The 19,763-nt window shown below is 43.5% G+C and overlaps 1 protein-coding gene, 1 long non-coding RNA gene and 1 pseudogene across 2 annotated transcripts; all 3 read right to left on the bottom strand.

Moving 5' to 3' along the window:
- On the bottom strand, positions 1 to 1,005 carry LOC118792880. Its single transcript, XR_005005634.1, has 3 exons — positions 929 to 1,005; positions 231 to 456; positions 1 to 108 (listed from the first exon to the last, which is right to left on the bottom strand). It is a non-coding gene; the product is annotated as an uncharacterized LOC118792880 (long non-coding RNA).
- A 6,933-nt stretch (positions 1,006 to 7,938) lies between these two features.
- On the bottom strand, positions 7,939 to 14,584 carry tmem129 (transmembrane protein 129, E3 ubiquitin protein ligase). The gene is made up of 4 exons (XM_036550689.1): positions 14,198 to 14,584; positions 13,377 to 13,851; positions 11,581 to 11,740; positions 7,939 to 10,467 (listed from the first exon to the last, which is right to left on the bottom strand). Exons 1-4 carry the CDS (start codon positions 14,400 to 14,402, stop codon positions 10,219 to 10,221), a joined length of 1,089 nt encoding a protein of 362 aa, XP_036406582.1. The 5' UTR covers positions 14,403 to 14,584; the 3' UTR covers positions 7,939 to 10,218.
- A 2,972-nt stretch (positions 14,585 to 17,556) lies between these two features.
- LOC118793056 lies at positions 17,557 to 19,357 on the bottom strand (annotated as a pseudogene).
- Between the last annotated feature and the right edge of the window lie 406 nt (positions 19,358 to 19,763).

Raw genomic sequence — 19,763 nt, 5'->3', positions numbered from 1 at the left:
CGCTCAGTGCAATGAAGAGGAGGATCATCAAAGTGCCGCCGCAAACCGCAGCTATCACAAGATACTGAGGAAACACCGACCTCTCTCCTTTCGCAATGTTGTCTGTGCCTGTGGGAGAAGAATAAATCAGCAAATGAGAAGTGCAGAACTTGCCATTGAAGGTCACTTTACTTCCATTCCCTTCACATGTGATCAGGATAGGGACTTCCACAGTCACTTTGCATACATACAGCCCAGAGTCATTTGATCCAGTGAGGTTGTATGTAAATGTTTCACTTGTTGGCCCACTGGTTGTTGAGTTTTGCTGGAGATGTCTACTTCCATTCTGTGACCACTGCACTAGGGCTCTCAGTGCTTCACAGTCATAATCCCACCTGCAGAGGAGCTGGCCAGTGCTTCCTGTAGGCAGAGTGATTTCTGCAGGTGACTGCTTCACAGTCAGACACTTACATCCTCCTGGAGAAAGTGTTTAAGGAGATTTAGTGAAACAGTTTTCATATGAACAACAGTATAGCAGTGGTCTCCAGTAGGTCCCTAACGTGTAGTATAGATGCTATATAGACCAGATCAATTATTAGATCAATTATTTTGCAAGAAATGGTGCTTACATACTTAATCAACTTACAATTTAGGTATTTAGGTTTAAAATTTGTAGGATTGTGAAAACTGAGTGACAACTTTGATAATCCTTAAAAATATGTACTTCTTATTTTAGTCTTATTGTGTTTACATATACAACTGATGGAAATTAGAATGGACAGAGGAAAACATGGCTTCTTTTCATTCCTTTTGTGCACAACTATTAAAATGACGTGGTGGTCATAAAATTACTGCATACTAACTCATCAGCAAGAGCTATGTGGACAGATCAAACTTAACTGTCTGACCAGTCAATCACTGAAATTATTTAAACATAAAAAAAACTCACCCTCGCACAGCACATTCATCAGATGTATGTTGGTGATGGTCCAAAGGACTGTCAGAATAGCCAGCCTTTTGTTTCATGACCATGGAGTTTTGTGCTCAGACACAAAAAGAGAATTCAGTATTTCTACATGCAGAGTTTCAGCCTCATCTTTGGTTTTTGCTCGTTCTTCCTGTAAGCGCTTCCTTCTCAAAGAGCCACTTGTAACCACACGCGTGAAATCATGATCTGAGCCAGATGACTCATTTGTTCTTTGATCGTCTGAGCTGAGAGAAGAGTCACTGCACTGGACCTGCCTCAGATTTTCTATCTGTGTGAACAGCTGAAAGAGCAGCAGAGAACTCTACTGGCACTTCTGTCCACCAGTGCTGCACTCTCTGAACATCAACACAAGTGTAAAGCCTATAACTGGGAGGGACTGAGCAAGTTCTGATCACTCTATGAGCTGCCCTGGTCTTTTAAGCCTGCCATTGGAGTTCCTAATTTTCATTCCACAGTAGGTCACTGTGGTTACCCTCTGAAACAGAGTTTCTATGGCAGTTTTTTGTTTATGGGAAAAGCTGATGTATGTGCATATTTCAAAGGGAAAATATGGGAAGATGCATTCCGCATACGTTCACATGTGTGTTTTGGTCTGGTGTTCTACCAAAATGTTTTATTATAAAAATACTCTGCTAAAGTAATTGATCTGATGCTACATACAATAACAATTTGTGGAGGTGTTTTGGCACTGTTATAATCATTGCTGCTTGTTTGAGCTTGACTTGAAAGGAGGATGAGACCTAAGCAACACTTTCTTCTTTCTTTGTTGCATTCTCACCCTACAGGTCCCAGTTTTTCTCAAAACGAGTTGACCTTGTTGTAGTAATAATGGTACAACCTCTGACAGTAAAGAAAAAATGTCATAGCCCAACTCAGACCACACAAGAGGGGCAGAATGTGTCTGCCTGAATTTCATGGATGGCACCCCCACAGATGCAGAGAGGGGCCAGCCATCCCTGGCCAGCCATCCCTGGTGCCTTCACCTTCCTTTCAGTGCTCTGTTCGTTCTCACACATCTCGCCCCCCAAAAGCCAGGTGGCTTTAAACCCAGAAGGGGGTCAGGGTCTGATCTGATGTAGGCCGTGTGATGTGAGCCGCAACTCAGTACGTGCAAGTGGAAAGTTTGTGGTGGAGAGTGTTACACAAGTGTGTCGGTGCTTGCAGCTAGAAGCCCTCCACCTGCTGCACAGGAAGCTCTAGTGAGCATACAATCTCTGCAGGAGGCGAGAAGGCATGACCAGATCAGAAACTGAATATGAATGTATATCCAGACCAACCAAGTGTGAACTTTTACCCACAACAACCAAGTGTGAATCTGTATCCAAGCTAACCTGTTGTCAACGTTTACCCACACCAAATAAGTATGAATATGTACCCACAGCAACCATGTGATAATATGCATCCATGCCAGCCAACCAGATTTGAATACTGTATATGTCCACTCAAACTGTGTCAAAATGGAATCCGAGACAATACGCAAGAGAAGGGCCATTGATTATTTTGTTTTTAATAATAATAATTAATCTTATTGTTGTGCTAATAACAAATACCAAACAACAAGTGATACAACAAACAACAAGAGTAGGGCAGGACACATATATGAAATAAGGATGGAATAGATGAGGTATATAAAAATAAATATGAACAGATACTGCATAATATTTTAAAGTCTACATGAGTGCAGGCTGTGGATCTGTAAAACTATTAGTTATATACAAATATTGCACTGTGTTATATATGGGTATTGCACAATGAGTGTACCTGAGTGCAGGCTATGTGTAGGATATGTACAACTGTAGTTATACAGCTATTGCACTCTGAACATGCAGTAACAGAGATACAGCTGACACATCACTGGTTTAACAGAGTGTGTTGGTGTGTAAGAGGAAGCTATTCCAGTGTCTGCTTGTTTTGGTGGGTAGTGATCTGAAGTGCCTGCTGGAGGGAAGGAGTTCAAACATGTGGTAGCCAGGATCCAAGGGCTCAGCAATGATTTTGCCTACCCATTTCCTGGCTAGTGAAAAGATCTCAGAGTGTGGGCAGGTTAACTCTGATGATCTTTTCTGTTGTCCTGATGGTGCGCTGTAGTCTATTGATGTCTTGCTTGATGGCTGAGCCAAACCAGGGTGGTTGAGGTCAGACCCGAGGATTGCTGTGTAGAACTGAACCAGCAATTCCTGTGGCAGTAATCTGAATTTACATTATTTTGTGATTCAGTGTGCTTGTGAATATGTAAGATGTCTACGTTATTTTTGCATACTGGGAACTGTTTTTCCTCTTTCCTTATACATCAACATAGGGTGAAAATGTAATTACAAAATACCAGACTGAAAAATTATCTTAAGCTCTCATTTTGTGTCTTCTTCTCCAAAAGGTAATCATTTAAAAATATCTTCATGTAAAAAATATCTTCAACACTATTCAAGCCCTACCACAAGTTAACTTGTGCAACGTGAGTAGACTGCCTAGAACCTAAGTACACACACTACCATACATCAGTCACTAGATCATAGAATACAAAACACATCGCAATACTACTAAAACAAACAGCAAGTACTACCAGCAGGAGGTGTTAGGGGGTGGGGAATGAGGTGGAACCAAGATGCAGTCTGCAGAGGTGGGTCTTCAGTCTTCATCTGTGATTTTGCTGTCCTGACCCCCATGGTAAGTTCATTCCATCATTGAGGGACCAGTACAGACAGGGATTGTGTCTGAGAGGAGCAACCCCAGAGCTCAGTGATCTTGAGGTAACATACGGTTTGAAGACTGATTGTAGGGATGAGGGGGCTGTCCTATTCACTGTCCTGTATGCCAACACCAAGGTTTTGAACTTGACGTGAGCAATGACAGTAAGCCAATGAAGTGAGCTGAGGAGGGGTGTAACTTGACTACGTTTGGGGACATTGTAGACAAGTCATGCAGCTGCATTCTGCATTAGTTGTACAGGTTTAATGGCACAGACAGGAAGACAAGCAAAGAAGGAATTACAGTAGTCCAGGTGTGAGAGGACCAGGGCCTGAACTAGGAGCTGTACAGAATACATACTAAGGTAGGGGCAGATCCTTCAGATGTTGTACAAAAATAATCTGCGCATCTGACTTACCGCTGCAACCTGAAAGGAGGAGGACAGTTGGCAATCAAGTATTACCCCAAAGCTTTTTGACAGGGCTATCAATGAAAAGGCTTGTAGAGTTGAGGCCGAGGGAGAGGTCTTGAAGAAGGAAGGACCTGGATGGAATGAAAAGCATCTCAGTCATAGCCATATTAAGCTTCAGGCAGTGGTTCACCATCCACTGTGAAATGTTCTTCAGGCAAGCTGAAATGCATGCAGAGACCTGTATGTCAGATGGCATAAAAATCAGGAACAGTTGAGTGTTGTCAGCATAGATGTGGTATGAAAATCCATGGGAGGAGATGACAGAGCCAAGAGATTGCATGTAAAGAGAGGAGGGGGCCACGTACAGAGCCTTGAGAAACACCCGTAGGCAGGCTGTGGGGTATAAACAACCCACCGTTCCAGGACACCCTGAAAGAGCATCCAGAGAGGTAGGATTGATTCCCAACATAGTCAGGGTAGACAGAAGTAGAGTGCGGTCCACTGTATCAAATGTTGCAGAAAGGTCCAGAAGAATTAAGACCAAGGAGTGGGATGATGCTCTGGCTGATTGAAGAGCCTCAGTGATGGAGAATAGGGCAGGCTCTGTGGAATGGCCAGCCCTAAAGCCGTCAGAAAAGAGTCAAGAAGGTTGTTCTGGGAGAGAAAGGAAAACAGTTGGTTCGCCACAGCACATTCAAGTGTTTTAGAGAGAAAGGGAAGGAGAGAGACCAGTCCATAGTTCTGGATAGTGGGTGAGTCCTTTTCTTCAGTAGGGGTGTGACCTGCACCTCCTGTAGGCTGCAGGCACATAACCTGTGGAGAGTGACAAGTTCATCAGACCAGAGGTGAATGGTAAAAGGCTGGTCTGCAGGAGAGGTGAGGGAATGGGATCCAGGGCACAGGTGGAAGGTTGATGTGATGTAAGGAGATGAGCAACATTAACATCAGAAAGTAAAGAGGAATTTAGGGAGTTTCAAATGTCTATAATCTTTTGGTTGAAGTGATCTGCAAAGTCATCTCCAGAGAGGTCAGAGGGGGGTGGAGGAGAGGAAGGATTGGGAGGGGTAGGGAAAACAGTGGAAAACAGTCTATGTGGGTTAGAAAGTGAGTTCTGAATCTTGAATTCATAAAAGGCAGCCTTAGCAGAAGTTACACTTGCAGAGAAAGCAGAGAAGAGTGCTTGATAGTTCAGCAGATTGGTGGAAAGCTGGAATTTCTCCACTTTTGTTCTGTGGCACGAAGCTCTCCCTTGTTCCCGAATCCCTTAGCCAATGACATGGTGGGGTGGGTTGCACAAGCCTAGAAATGAGAGGACAGAGAGGATCAAGGGAAGATGACAGAGAGGAGTGAAGGGTGGATGCAGTGGAATCAGTGGAATGTTTGTTGAAAGAATCAAAGGGAGGGACAGAAGAGAGAACTGGAAGTGACACAGATAGGCATAGGGGTAGGTTGTGGAGGAGTAAGTATAGAAAAGGAGACAAAGTAGTGGTCAGAGAGGTGGAGGGGGGTAACTTTCAGATGTGAGGTGGAGCAGTCCCTCAGGTAGACCAGATCCAGCTGTTTGCCTGTTTTGTGTGTCAGAGGTGAATGCATTAGGGCAAAGTCAAAGGAGTGGAGCAGGGGGAGGAATCCAGAAGCTTGAGGGGTCTCAAATTAAATACTGAAGTCCCCCAGTAGGATCAAGGGGTTTCCATCCTCCGGGAAGGAGCTGAGGAGAACATCAAGGAAGTCTCCCAGGGGGCCAGGTAGTCTGTAATCAACAACAATAATGCACATTCTGGAGGCATTAGTAACAGTAACAGTGTGAAATTCAAAAGAAGAGATAAAGAGATGAGAGAGGGAGCACAAGAGAATTTCCAGCACTGAGATATCAGCAGCCGAGTCGTACCATCCCCGTCAGAGGGTCGAAGAGTGTGAGAAGGAGAATGCAGCAGAGAGGGCTGCTGGGGTTGCGGTGTTGTCTGGGGGGATCCATGTTTCAGTGAGGGTAAGGAATCAAAGGGAGAGAAAGGAGGCATACGCTGTGATGAAGGCAGCCTTTCAGATTACAGACTGACAGTTCCACAGGCCTCCAGCAACAGGCAGGTTGTTGGGATGGGTCAATAAGGGATATATAAGGTTTTGAATAGAGCGAGACTGAGGAGGACAATGACAGTGAGTGCATCTTCTGCAGGAGATAGTCATAAGAATTGAGATACACATGCCAACTAAATAACTAAATAGAGTTATGACCGAAATCTCCACGCCCAGCTAATTATTACAACAACATTAACTCAGCATCAGACAAAAAATATGCAACAAACAACTAATACAGCTTACAATACAATGTAAAAAGCTACAAGCTATGGTTGCAAAGTACAAGGTAATGGGAGTATTCGCTTAAAATAATGTTGTTAACTTCAATTAGCCAGTGAAACTAACCTGACCTAATAGAACACCGAACGCTCATTCCACAACTGATGAAATACACGCTTAAGAGTAAGACCAAGTGTAGATTTCATGTCACTTTCAGCTGCAACCCTACTGGGGGGCCATAATCAGAATCAGCACCTCTTCTTGGGCGAACACTGCCAGAAAATGGATCATGTGACCTCCTAGTTTCAATCAATGACAGGAAGCAGCCCCCACCTGCAGGCTCAGCACTGAGCCAACAGCTGACAGCTTTCACACAGGGTGCTTTGGTAACCTTAGTTCTAACTCATTATTCAGCATTTTGCACCAAACCATTAATCTGCTGTTGGGCATCATCGGAAAGCTGTCCTATTCCATTTTCCACTGACATCACAGCTACCAGGTTTCGTTCTCATTCACTCTGCTCTGTGAATACGTGTTTGTTAAATCTTATTTGTCTGTGGTCTATACCAATAAGAGTGCTACTAGGCAAAAAAAATTCAAAACTTTGCCATTTACAGTGTCTTCAATTTTTGCGATTCTTGAAATGAATGATAGCAACTCACTCTTTGCCATCCCAAAGCTGTTTAGCTTAATGTGTTAATCACATTTGTGCAGGTTTTGACAGCACCCACTGTGACGACAGCACTAATAACTCAGTATCTAGACAGCTACATGCCTAACCTGACTGAATGCACTTTTTGTAAGTTGCTCTGGGTAAGAACACCTGCCAAATGAATATACACGCAAATGTGTAACATACAGGCTGATATTGTCCAGTCCCTTGTATGGCAGCTGCCCAGGTGAAATGCTGAGACAGTGATTGTTCACATAGGAACATTTGCCTTCAAGTCTTCTGCATTTAGCTGTCATTTGCACAAAGCTCCAAATTAGCAGACAGGTGATACAGCTGTCTTTCATACATGAACTGTGTTCCACATTTGCAGATTTCTGAGGTTTCTCTGATCCATATTTTGGACATGAAAGAAGTCATCAATTCAAATTAAAGAGCATAAAGTTGTAAAGTCATACAAATACTGGACTTCTGAAGCACAAACAGTGGTTCCCCCAGGCAGAGTGTAGTTTTAAGCTAGTTGTCTTTAAGCGAACAAAGGAGCCCCTGTCACAGACAGCTTTTAGTCACAGAGAGAGGGAAAAAAAACCCAAACAGCCACTGAGGTCTGAGTGTTTTTTTTTCCCCGAGAAGCATTGCTATGCCTTTAGGGGCTTGCTTCATGCTGTGGTTTTGCACTCAATCCCTCACCCAAATCGTCTCTGCTGATCACACCCCAAGGACGCAGGACAGCACACACTGTGACACACAGCACCTACGAGTGCATGACAGTACATAAAATGGCCACAGTGCAATCACAACATCAGAAATAATAATAACAAGTGATTAAAAAAAGATTTATTCATGATCACAGATTACAGTCCAGCTCTTTTTGAGTCTGAAGATCCACAGAAGATTCAATGACGCCTTTATGAATTAGACATTAGCTGAATGCACGTTTTGCAGGAAACACCACATACTGATCTAAAAGCTACACCCCTACAGACTGAAACGTTCATTTTAGCATAGCACACGTCCCAGGTTTGAGCCTTTACTTTTGGGAGTCGTTTAATACACATCACCTCAGCCTCCGATCAAGGGTCCGACTATGCTTTAGATTCGAGGTCACCTTGAGCAGGAGTGATTCTGCATCTCCACAATCACAGTATTAACTATTTTTAAATGAAGATGGAAGAGTAGCTCAGCATGAGAGTAACTGCCTGCAGAAGTCACTATCAATGGAAAGAACCATTATTAATGAACCAACTGGAGAACACCCAATGGTTAGTGATGTTGTGTCTCTTGTGCCACCTAGAGGTGACTACTTCTCCCAATGACATAATATAACACAGATGACACTTGCTTTAATTAAGACTTTAAACTTTAATAAAGACTGACAATCTGACAAACAGTGCCTGCTTTCATAAAAGGTCACAATAATTGTGTGTATCCTCAAAGGGACAGGCTGTGTACATGTAAAACAGAGCTTTCATTTGATTCTTTTATCATTTTAGAAAAACAGGCAGTTTAGCAATCTGCATCAAATACCTCTATGCTTGGTCAGGGTACATCATAACTGACCAATCTATATCTGCTTGGCTTGAGAGCTAAGTATATTTCAAAAACAACACTCCATAACATTCTTCATGCCTACAGATCATCCATTTCTTTATAGTGAGTCTAGTATACACAGGACTGTCCTGCATAACAATAGCTGTATCCCTTTATAAAGAAATATGATAAATGATAAAAGAAATATGATATGAAAAACTACAGGCAGTTGTCCATCACCTCTCCTTCGCTTCAGTTATACCTGTTGTTCATTGGTTATGAAAATAATCAACAGCTCTCCTACACAAAGGACCACGCCAAAGTACAGTTCTAACAGTACAATTCAACAGGGAAAAACAAGCCACTGCAGGTAGAGAATTTACCAATCCTGGTAAAAGGACTGAGTATGATGGCTGCTAAGGCTCCAAGTCCTCTTTCATTTCAGATCAGAAGAAAAGCTGGAAACAGCAACCCATGTACTGAATTAATTTCCTCTGACCTAAAGACTGCATTCATTCATCTGTGGGCTTTTTCCATCACATTTCCAGCCAACATCTGCCCAGGAGGACCAGCACTCACCAGACTCTGAAGGAGTTTTCTGCTTCATTTACTCCAATGACAATACTATATACAATAATCTGTAGTAATCATTACATCTATGCACACCCAAGGTAGTAGCCTCATCCCCCATTCTGTTATTTTTCCTTTATCTATCAGACCAGTTTGAAATTTCTCATGTTCTGTGGAACAACTGGAGAAGTACAACAGTATGGAACTCAGCGAAGGTGTTTGGTTGGACACACTGTGTAAACAGCTTTTATGAAGTCAATTTATAAATGCTTGGATTATCGTGCCAAATGAATTCCCTGTTTATTCTTCCCATAGAAGAGCCCCTTTCACCTTACAATAAAGAATCCCAAGTATTTTTAATACCAACAACTATTTCCTTAAATCTCCCAAGAAACCACAACAAACTCCAAGAAACAACAGAAAGCACACAACAGACAACAAACAACAGAAAGCACACATTTCCAAATCTTCACATACCCAATGGTAATAATTCTATGACTTTCATACATTTGGTTATTTAAATCATTCGTTATTTGTTTTTAAATTAATGGAGAATTGCCTATGAGAGGCACCCCAGATTTCAGTCCTCATGCTCCAGGTAAACTTTGAACCAATAACTTGCATGTCATTACTCACTTCCAAATAAAAGTGCATTGGAACATCAAACACCAAAGGGAGTGGACAAATGACATCTCAGAGGAGCAGAGACACAACACCAGATATCAGCTGGGACAAGGTCACCACTGTGGCATGACTCAAAACAGGCAGAAAACAAGAGGTAATAGCAGGCAAAGATCTGATACCAATAACCAGCCTTGCAGTGAGGGAGTGATAAGAGATACTAGGGCAGCAGCGTGATGTAGCAGTAAGGGGCAGGGCTCATAACCCAAATTTTCCAAAGCTTGATGATTCTCACAGTGGACTTCATTTCGTGTTTCAACTGGATATGCACGTTTAAATGATAACTGTAAGGTAAATGATTGATGCTACAGGGGTCCAACTGGTGACAGCTAGTGGGAGAGAGGAGGACAGGTGGCCCCTGGCTCTGCCGCATGTGTGACAGTCTACAGTTGGCAGTGTGAGGAGCCCTCAGCGCACAATGCACACGTCCAGGATGCAGAACTTGGCCCGGCAGGTGGGGCAGGGCACACGGCTCGACAGCCAGGTCTCAGGCCGCTGCTGGTCCTGCCGGCTGGCAAACCACTTGCCCAGGCAGGTGAGGCACCACATGGGCCGGCAGTAACACTGTTGGCACTCCCCCTCACCCTCCTCCTGGCACAGCCGCAGCAGCTTTGTGTTGGCGTTCACCTGCATGCAGCCAATACAGGGCTCCAGCACCTGGAAATGAGGGGCAGAAAAAGAGGCTGAGCAATGCATTGACAGCAATACCTCCACCTGCAGGGCTGAACTGTTATGCTGCGTTCCATTTCCCTCGGAAGTCGGACATCGGAGCTGGGAATGACGTCACACCTGAGTTGACCGCATTCCAGTACAACAACTCGGAAAACCAAGATGGCCGCCTCCAGGAAAACCTTTGCTGTGTTGGAACTACAGAACAAATATGAGGTCCACCTCAAAAACATCATAGAAGAAGTCATATCCACTAATGAATGAATGGCCTGGTGCACTTAATGCTAGCTAGTTAACTAACATTAAGTTGCTAGCTAGTGAGCAAGCAAACAGTACTGAAGTCAATACCTCAGCTTGCAGTATGAATGTAAAATTAACCATTTGTTTAGAAGAAACATGATGAAGTTGTATTTGTTTGATAGCTAGCTAGCAAAGTGCGTGAAAGCCAAATAAGCTAGCTAGCTACTTGCACATTCAGCTGAAAAGTACAAATACCACCTTACAAACACAAATCTAGCTAGCTAGCTACAATAAAAACAAAACAATAAACGTAACTAGCTAACTACCATCGAATTCCGCTGACAAATACAAATATCCCCTTGCAAACAAACACACAGCTGGCTACAATTTTAAAAAATGAACGTAGAAACCTAGGTAGCTTACTAGCTAGCTACTTTGTCTTTCACGCACTTTGCTCAACTGTCATATTACTAATAGCCAGTTAGCTATCAAACTAATACAGCCTCATCACGTCTCTTCTAACCAAATAGTTAATTTCATCACAGACACTGCAAGCAACCTATTGTGACAACTACTGTTAAGCTAGCATTTTGCGCATACAGACACCATAGCAACATGTCCACAGATAGATGTTAGACAGTACTGTGTGTACGACTGATTTAATGAGACACAAATAAGACAGAAGTGCTAATAAACAGTATAATACTACAGCTTTCACTACTGTTGACGCCTGTAGCAGCCATCTTGGATTTTGAAGTCCGACTTCAGGGGGTGTTCCAGCTGAAATTTCCGACTGAGAACTGAGAAATTCCGACTTCCCAGTTCAAATGGAACGCAGCATTACTGCTTGTGTTTTCTCACCTGTTCACTGGGAAGCGGGTAAACCTCATTCGCCTCCACATAGGATTTGAATGTCTCCAGGAAGAGGTCGCTCAGCGTCTGGTGGATGACGACATTAGCAGCATTGCGGATTGGAGCATGCAGTTTCTCCCGAAGCTCCCCATACTCCGTGGAATTCAACCTAAGCAGCAGCAGATTGATGACATCACTAAACCTTGCAAATCAAAAACTGACACAGGCATTTAGCACTCCTATACTGTGTCAGCTTCCTGTGGATACAATTAAATCCTGAGACATGCAATAATTGTACTGTACTGTACTGAACTAGGGACAGCTGCATACTATACAACAAAAAACAGTATCTAATTATGCAATATCAATTACAAGGAGCTGACTGGATCTAAATATTTCCAAAGCAGCCTGTGGGCTATGGAGCCACTGGAACCATTTCCTTGTTGTTAATCTGTTGTGTGAATCTGTTATAGCTGAAACAATGACCCCACATCTGATAAGACACCTTCCATCAGAGCTGACCTTTGACTGTTTTCAATGTGATACTAATGTACCGTGTTCATGCATCATGTTGTTGCTTTAAAATGTAAACTTATCAGTTTTATGTACTTGGTTGTACTGCATGTTCTGCTTCGCACTTGGTTCTACCTGATGTGACTGCAGGGCCTTCAGACGGAGTCTTGTATCTGTGAATGCATTTATTGCTGTGCTTGGCTGTATGTAATGTGCTTTGTGCCCCTTTTTGCACCTCTACCTTCCCATGTCACTGGGAGTCAAAATTAATAAGGACACCTTATGAAAAAGACAAACAACAGCTGTTTACCCTTTAGTCTGTGTCGAGCAGAGTTTAAACTTTTATATCTCACAGACATTATGGAACATCCAGGAACAACAGGTTAACCTGTGTCCATGAACTTCATTTCCTTGATTACTAGCATAGGTTCCAGATAAGGTAACGGATGTGTGAACAAGGCATTAATGGAAATGTCTGCCGGTGTAGCTGACAGATATAAAGCATAGGAAACAGTCTGGAAAGAGTCTCCTTAATGCAGTTTTGAACACTATATCATAATGGTTTAGGGTGCTGGTCACTCATGACAGGATGCCCTCTCTGAGACATAGACAGCTAAATTAACAGCTAAATTAACTTGTGTTTCTGACTTTCCTTGACTTTGCCCAGAGGCATATGTGGTTAACAAGCACTTGCTGTGGATTCCACATAACCGTTTCCACACAGGTCTGGCTTTTGTGGCTTATCTGCCTTCTGTCGATAATTCAGTCCAGCAAATAGTTAAGTCAGACAAACATCTGTAAGATTGGAGTGCAGAGTCCCTTACTAACACCACAAAGCAATTTAACATTACTGATATAAGATCTGTAAGATCTAATATGCTAAAATGCTTACAGCCTTGCACCTTACACACTGTGTTTCACATATTTCTCAATCTCATTGAAAGTCCGCTACAACAGGAAAGCCACAGGCAGAATTAAAATGCTAAATCTAAAGTAGCTGTGAATTTGCACCAGTACCGTCTAATTTGTGTTTCTCAATCCTACTCCTGGAGCCCCCCTGTCCTGCATATCTTCAGTCTATCCTTGCTCCAAACACACCTGACTGAAATGACTAACATGCTCTTGATTAAATCAGGTGTGTTCAGCTAATCAAAAGTGCCACTGATGAGCTCAGTCAGGTAGGTAGAGCAGGGAAAGATGGAAAACGTGCAGAGCAGGGGGGGCCCAGGACCAGGACTGAGAATCAGTGGAATGGTCTGTCTTCCCTTTTAGATTCTGTCACTGTACATTACCTTATGTCAAAAGGCTTGACACTGGGGTTGATACTAGCCACGGAGATGGTGAGAATCTGCACAGGCGTGTTGAAGTCCGGCGACAGCTCGTGCTGCTTGGAGTTCACAACGGTCAGGTGGATGTCCTGCTGCTGCGCTACGTGCACGTAATAGGTGGTGACTTTCATCACCCATGTGTCCGTGACGATCACGCGCGCGCCGGGAGCCCCCGTGGCGAACTTGTCAATACGACGAAACTCCGTGTTGATGGAGGACGCCACTGCCCTCCAGCCGGACTGGGGCAGGGCGTGCGCGGCCAAGTTTTTGGATATGGGGTGATTTCCCCATTTAATTCGCGACCAGTGCAACACGACCGCCCAGCTAAGGAGTGGAAGAGCAACCGACACGGCGAAGTAGAGCTGCCAGCCTTCGCTCGCCGAATGGACATACCACAGATTCTTATCCGGAGCAGCGATACACATTCCTAAATAATAACCTGCGAGGGGCAGACAGTTGGCAAGATCAACCTCGACGAAACAGCAATTTGCTAGCTTGCTAAATTTTCTACAGTAAGCTAAGCGAAATCCCGACTAGCTATATAGTCAGTAGGCAATAAAGAACTCTATTTTCAACTTTTCATTCAGATTGATTAGCTAGTTAGACACACATTGAGGGAAATATCTGATTAGATAGCTATGAATGATAAGGTATGTAACCTCCATTGCGACTGTTTTCAAGACAGCGCCTGGCTAACAAGCCACCAACCTAAAAGGCTTACAAAGGTAGTTATCCGAGGTCGGTAGCAAAACATTGCTAGCTAGTTTGTTAGCGAAGCTACTTACCCAAAGGTAATAAGGAATGAACAAGAAGAGTAATGCTAGTTCTTCTGATGTGATATTGAACGAAACCAACATCTTCACTTCCTAGCCATCCTGAAAACAGATTCTGCACGGTGACCCCAGCTGATCGAAACTCATTAGGCGTGAAGACAAAGCAGAACACAAACACAACATAAGCCAATGTAAATGGCGCTTCGGGGCGCTCCATGTTAGCCAGCTGAGCTTCGCTGTTGTGAGCTACATGGCTTCCAGTCGCCGAGACGCCGTTGTAGGTTGTCTTTGAGGGGGTTGCGCTCTTGCAGTTCCTGCGCAGATTCTGTGATCAGCATACAATCAGCATGACTTCCCCTTACACCGACAATGCCACTTCAGTCAATCCACTTCAATAGGTATCAGTGAATATGCGCAAATTTTTGCGCATCTCGGCCCGCGTTTCTTGCCACGCAGTTCGCTAGTGTTACAGAAATATGCTGGGATATGTAGTTCCTTGTGAAGTAAATGCAACATGCGCCGCCTTGTGGAGATAGCAGCGGTGTGTTTGCTCGTCATTAACGTAATAGAAAACAGGACTGGAAATAGTTTTTAAGGGTGTACTCACATTAGGCCTGGTTGCCTTGAAGCGTGCCCGAGCACCATTGTCCCCCCTCCCCATTCCCCACTCCCCCGCTGGCCTGCGTTCACATTGCGCTTAACGTTCCGGGCCCGAGCACGCTTACTTCATCACGATGCAAAGGACAGACCAATATTTTGTGTCAGATTACAGTACCCTAGTCACAATAATGTTAGCTAATGTTAACCGGTTAGGGCTACTACTACTGTGTGCGCTACTGTCATCATTACTACAACAAACGTCTTCTATTACTACATGGATAGTACACTTCTCAATTCATTCGAGAATATTTGGGTTAATAACGGGTCTGGTTCTCACCTCATTAATGAACGTGAATTGTAGTCGGAGAGTAAAGCTCCAAATTCCTCCCTCACTGTCAGCTGCATCCGTAAAAATCTTCATATACGTGCAGCACGATTAACTGAAAATCGCTGCGTTGCATAATCGATGCTGTCTCACCACAACAATCTCTGCAGTCTCACAGGAGCAATGCAGTGAGACAAATGCAGTCACTTGAACACACATTTCAAAAGAGTCTGCCAGGGTTTTTTTCCTTGTTGCACACTGGCACCTTTTCCCTGCCCCTCCTGTACATTCATTTCATTCTTACCATCCACTAATCATTGTTCTCTGTTTGTTTCCTGTCCCTGCTCTGGGCTCCTGCCCGGAGCTGTAGTCCAAGCATCACACCCCGATCCCCAGTCCTGCTACTTCGCTGCCCTGCCTATCAAGCCAACTGCGTGCCAAGAACCGGACATTCTCTGGGATACATTTTATAATTACTCTGTTATTTACTACTGTTTATCAAAACTCACATCTTAAAGTACATTGCATAATTTCAAGTATTCTATGTAATTCTATCTGCCCAGTGCCGGCCAGAAGCAGATGGGGTCCCCCTCTGAGCCGGGTTCTGCTCAAGGTTTCTTCCTGTAAATTAGGGAGTTTTTCCTTGCCACTGTTGCCTTAGGCTTGCTCTCAGGGGGTCTCAGGCCTGGGAACAATGTAAAGCTGCTTTGTGACAACTTGTGTTGTAAAAAGCGCTACACAAATAAAATTGAATTGAATTGAAAAGAGTGAAGTGAGTGCTGACTGGACGATAGGAATCATTCCACTGATGTCATCCAAACCACTTGCTTTATAAACCCACAGCATTAGCACCACATAAAATCATGTAAACCTATGTAAACTTATCCTGGCATTTTCCTCACCTGGATTTCCACAAACATGTGTTCAGCACGATGAGGAAGAGAATCAGAGTGCTGCTGCAAAGCACAGCAATCACAAGATACTGATGAAAAGCTGCCTTCTCTGCGTTTGCTATGTTTTATGGGCATGTCGGAGAGGTGGATAAGATATAGATAGTAATACATGCAGCCCACACAAACACACAGGCATCCAGTGGACTTTGCATGGCTTCAACAGTGCAAGTCTACATTTCACAAATCTGAAGCTGAAATCTGAAGTTGCAAGGTGTAACACACACTTAGCAAACATAAAGTACAATGCGTACATTATGCATGCCACTACACAACACTTGTAGCATTAGCATAAACCAAAACATACATCAAAAACATACAAACATAAAATCAGTTAAACTTCAGTATATATTTTTACAATTGCTCATTTGCTACCATCAATATTGTGTCACTTTATTTTATAAATCAGCAAATGAGAAATGCAGAACTTGCCATTGATGGTTACTTTACTTCCATTCCCTTCACATGTAATCAGGATAGGGACTTCCACGGTCACGTTGCATACATACAGCATGGAGTCATTTGATCCAGTGAGGTTGTATGTAAATGTTTCACTTGTTGGCCCACTGGTTGTTGAGTTTTTCTGGAGATGTCCACTTCCACTCTTTGACCAGATTTGTTTGAAGAAGTACACTTCTATTCTTTGACCACTGTACTAAGGCTGAGTGTTTTACAGTCATAATCCACCTGCAGAAGAGCTGGTCAGTGCCCCCCTTAAGGCAGAGGACTTTCTGCAGGTGACTGCTTCACAGTCAGAGACTTATATCTGAAGAAAGACACAACTCTTCCGTGCTCCCCTGATCACCTGAAACACTACCACCTAAAGCAAATTCTTATGTCTTAAACTTTGTTTTCCTTTACTAAAAAAAGGTTAGATCTAATGGTTTAATGCGCTTGTATCTCTGGCAGCTAGCTTGTACCTTGTCTGGCCAACTATTGAAACCTGGCCATGCAGCACTTCTAATATTGTTGACTCCTTATATGGCTTTTTGCTTGTGTTGTACTCTGCCTCACTTGTAATTCACTTGCGATAAAAGTGTCTGCCAAATTAATAAACATAAATGTAATGTAAATGTTTAAGGAGATTTGATGAAACAGTTTTCATGTGAACGACAGTAGAGCAGTCGTCACCAATATGTCCCTAATCTAGTACGAATGCTACATAGACCAGCTAATAGCATTGTGCTATCACAACAATAATGACACAACAACACACACATAGGTAACCCAGCATCTGAAGTTTCAGAGATGCCCTCCATTTTTGGTTCAACCCAATTGAAACTTGTTTAATTAGATCAATTATTAAATTTAACTGTCTGACCAGTCAATCACTGAAATTATTTTAACATATAAGAACTCACCCTTGCAAAGCATATTCATCAGATGTATGTTGGTGATGGTTCAAAGAACTGTCAGAATAATCAGACTTTTGGTTTTCATGACCATGTAGTTTTGTGCTCGGACAAAAAAGAGAATTCAGTTTTCACTAAGTATTTCTACATGCAGAGTTCCAGTCTCGTCTTTGGCTTCTGCGTGAAACTATGACCTGAGGCAGAGAAGAGAATGGAGTGCAGTCGCATATACAGTTCATTCCACAAAGTGTTCCTAAAGACACATCTACTACAGGAGCTTCTCCCTCACCTTCACTGTCAGACAGCCTCATATGTGAAGCTGGGACCTCCTGGTCAATCAGGGTGACTTCCCCACTGGGATGAGCTAACGCTCACATACTGCATACAGACTACAAGCCTTCAGCAGTTGAATTCCCACCACCACCACTCACTTTGCCTGCTGCAGCTCCATTCACAGGTGTCAGTAGCAGAGGGATGGCACACTGCTGTGCTACAGTGGATGAACACCTGGGGGAGGAGCCACTAGGATTTAGGCTGCTAAATAGAGTGGGGAAACTCTGGACAGCAAAGTGTATGTTCAGATACAGAACCTTCTCCTTGGGGAGGGCTAGGGAAGCAGCATTCACAAACATAAACATCTTGAGGAAAAACTGCTTGTAGTGGGTGGGGTTTGGAATCCCAGAGGAGCCATCTACATGGATGAAGGTGGTCATGTAGTGATCATCCTGGTAGGGACACCTTTAGAGAAATGTAGAATGAGTATGGGGACCAGCGGGAACAAGAACAGGAAAAAGTCAGGGTGGTGGTTACCCATTAACCAGAAGGCTCCACTGGGGCAGGTTGAGAGGGCTGGAGGTGGATGTGGCCCAGCAGTGCTCCAGAGTCAGGACAATGTTGGAATCTGCCCTCTTCAGTATACGTACTTCCACATATACAGGCTGCTGCAAGACCTTAGTCACATAGTCCATCTCACTGTAGTAGGAGTTGTACACATTTGCTGTAGAAATTGATAGAGATTATTATTATTCTTCAGAGAACAATTTAATCATTGAGCACTAGCTTTACCTTCATTGCAGCCTTTTAATGACATTGGCCACTGGCCAGTCTGAGCTCCACACGGAGAGGTCCTGGAACAGCTAGTGGAGGGGGAGAAGCCACTTTGTTCCCCTCAGGTACCAGAGAAACCAATTAACTCCCCAAATCCTTACACTGGAAGAACAGCCTGGAAGACACAAGGGGAACTCAGAACAGCCCAACAGAAGCACAGAACACTGAGAGACAAGACATTCAGCTCACTCATAAACACTGCTCCTTGTGATAGAGCCAGCAGGTCAAACAAGGACTTCATAATTGCAGGACATCTTATTCCCATACACCACATAACCCTCTTCCTCCTGGAAAAGAATGGAAGCATACAGTGTCATGCATGCAGCAAGTTAACTTGCTCCAGATGCTAAACCTACCCTTACTGTGGTGCCACAAGCACTGACTGGGAATTGAAAGATGACAAAGGCAGCAGTGGAGTTAACATGGACACAGGGTGGCGCACTGCTCCCCTCCAGCAGGGTAACTGTATCCAGACTCAGCCAAGACACAGTGGCATCTTTGGCCACCACAACCACAAACTGACCATTACTGCAGTGGGAAGATTCAAAGCATAGACCAAAAGCATCTCAATAGACAAGATAGGCATTATTGTAACCACTAGCAAAGTGACAGTCAACATATTAACAAACACTCACCTGCTTTCCCATAGTGACACTGCTCTTGGTCAAAGCATCACAATCAGTACTACTGATACCGGGAACTCCGCATCACCCTCTCATAGTCACTGACTTCGCATCTCTGAAAAGGAGTGTCTTCTGAACCTTTTGTCCTGTGCCAAAGCAATGCCGAAGACACCAAGCCAACCCCAGAGCTGCAGGCTGCGTTTGAGCTGCTCCATGATTTTAAAAACACATGGCAATATACGTCAAAGACGGTTTACATCGATGGTTAAATACTACAGCCCCCTGATTGTTTCAGGTGGGATAATTAGACCCGTAAAGTTCCACACCACGACAGGAGAGCGTGAGGTAGAGAGCACGCTGACGAGAGAATACGTAGCATTTCGACAGGAACACAAATCAGGAAAATCAACATTTCCTCTGTGTTATACAGAAGAAATTGAACATTTCCATTTTAAGTGACTTTATATAAACATTCTCGATATCTGTACTGTTTACTTCTTATCCAACAGTCGCTGCATGTTAACACACTGATACACAGTTACTAGTTCTCTTTAATGTGTTGCGGAGCATCATGTAGATTATTCATTACCGGAATTAGTAAACACAAATTTAAGTCTCTGT

Source organism: Megalops cyprinoides, chromosome 18, assembly GCF_013368585.1.
Source record: "Megalops cyprinoides isolate fMegCyp1 chromosome 18, fMegCyp1.pri, whole genome shotgun sequence".
Lineage (NCBI taxonomy): Eukaryota > Metazoa > Chordata > Actinopteri > Elopiformes > Megalopidae > Megalops > Megalops cyprinoides.
This window is presented reverse-complemented; position numbering and strand designations above follow the sequence as displayed.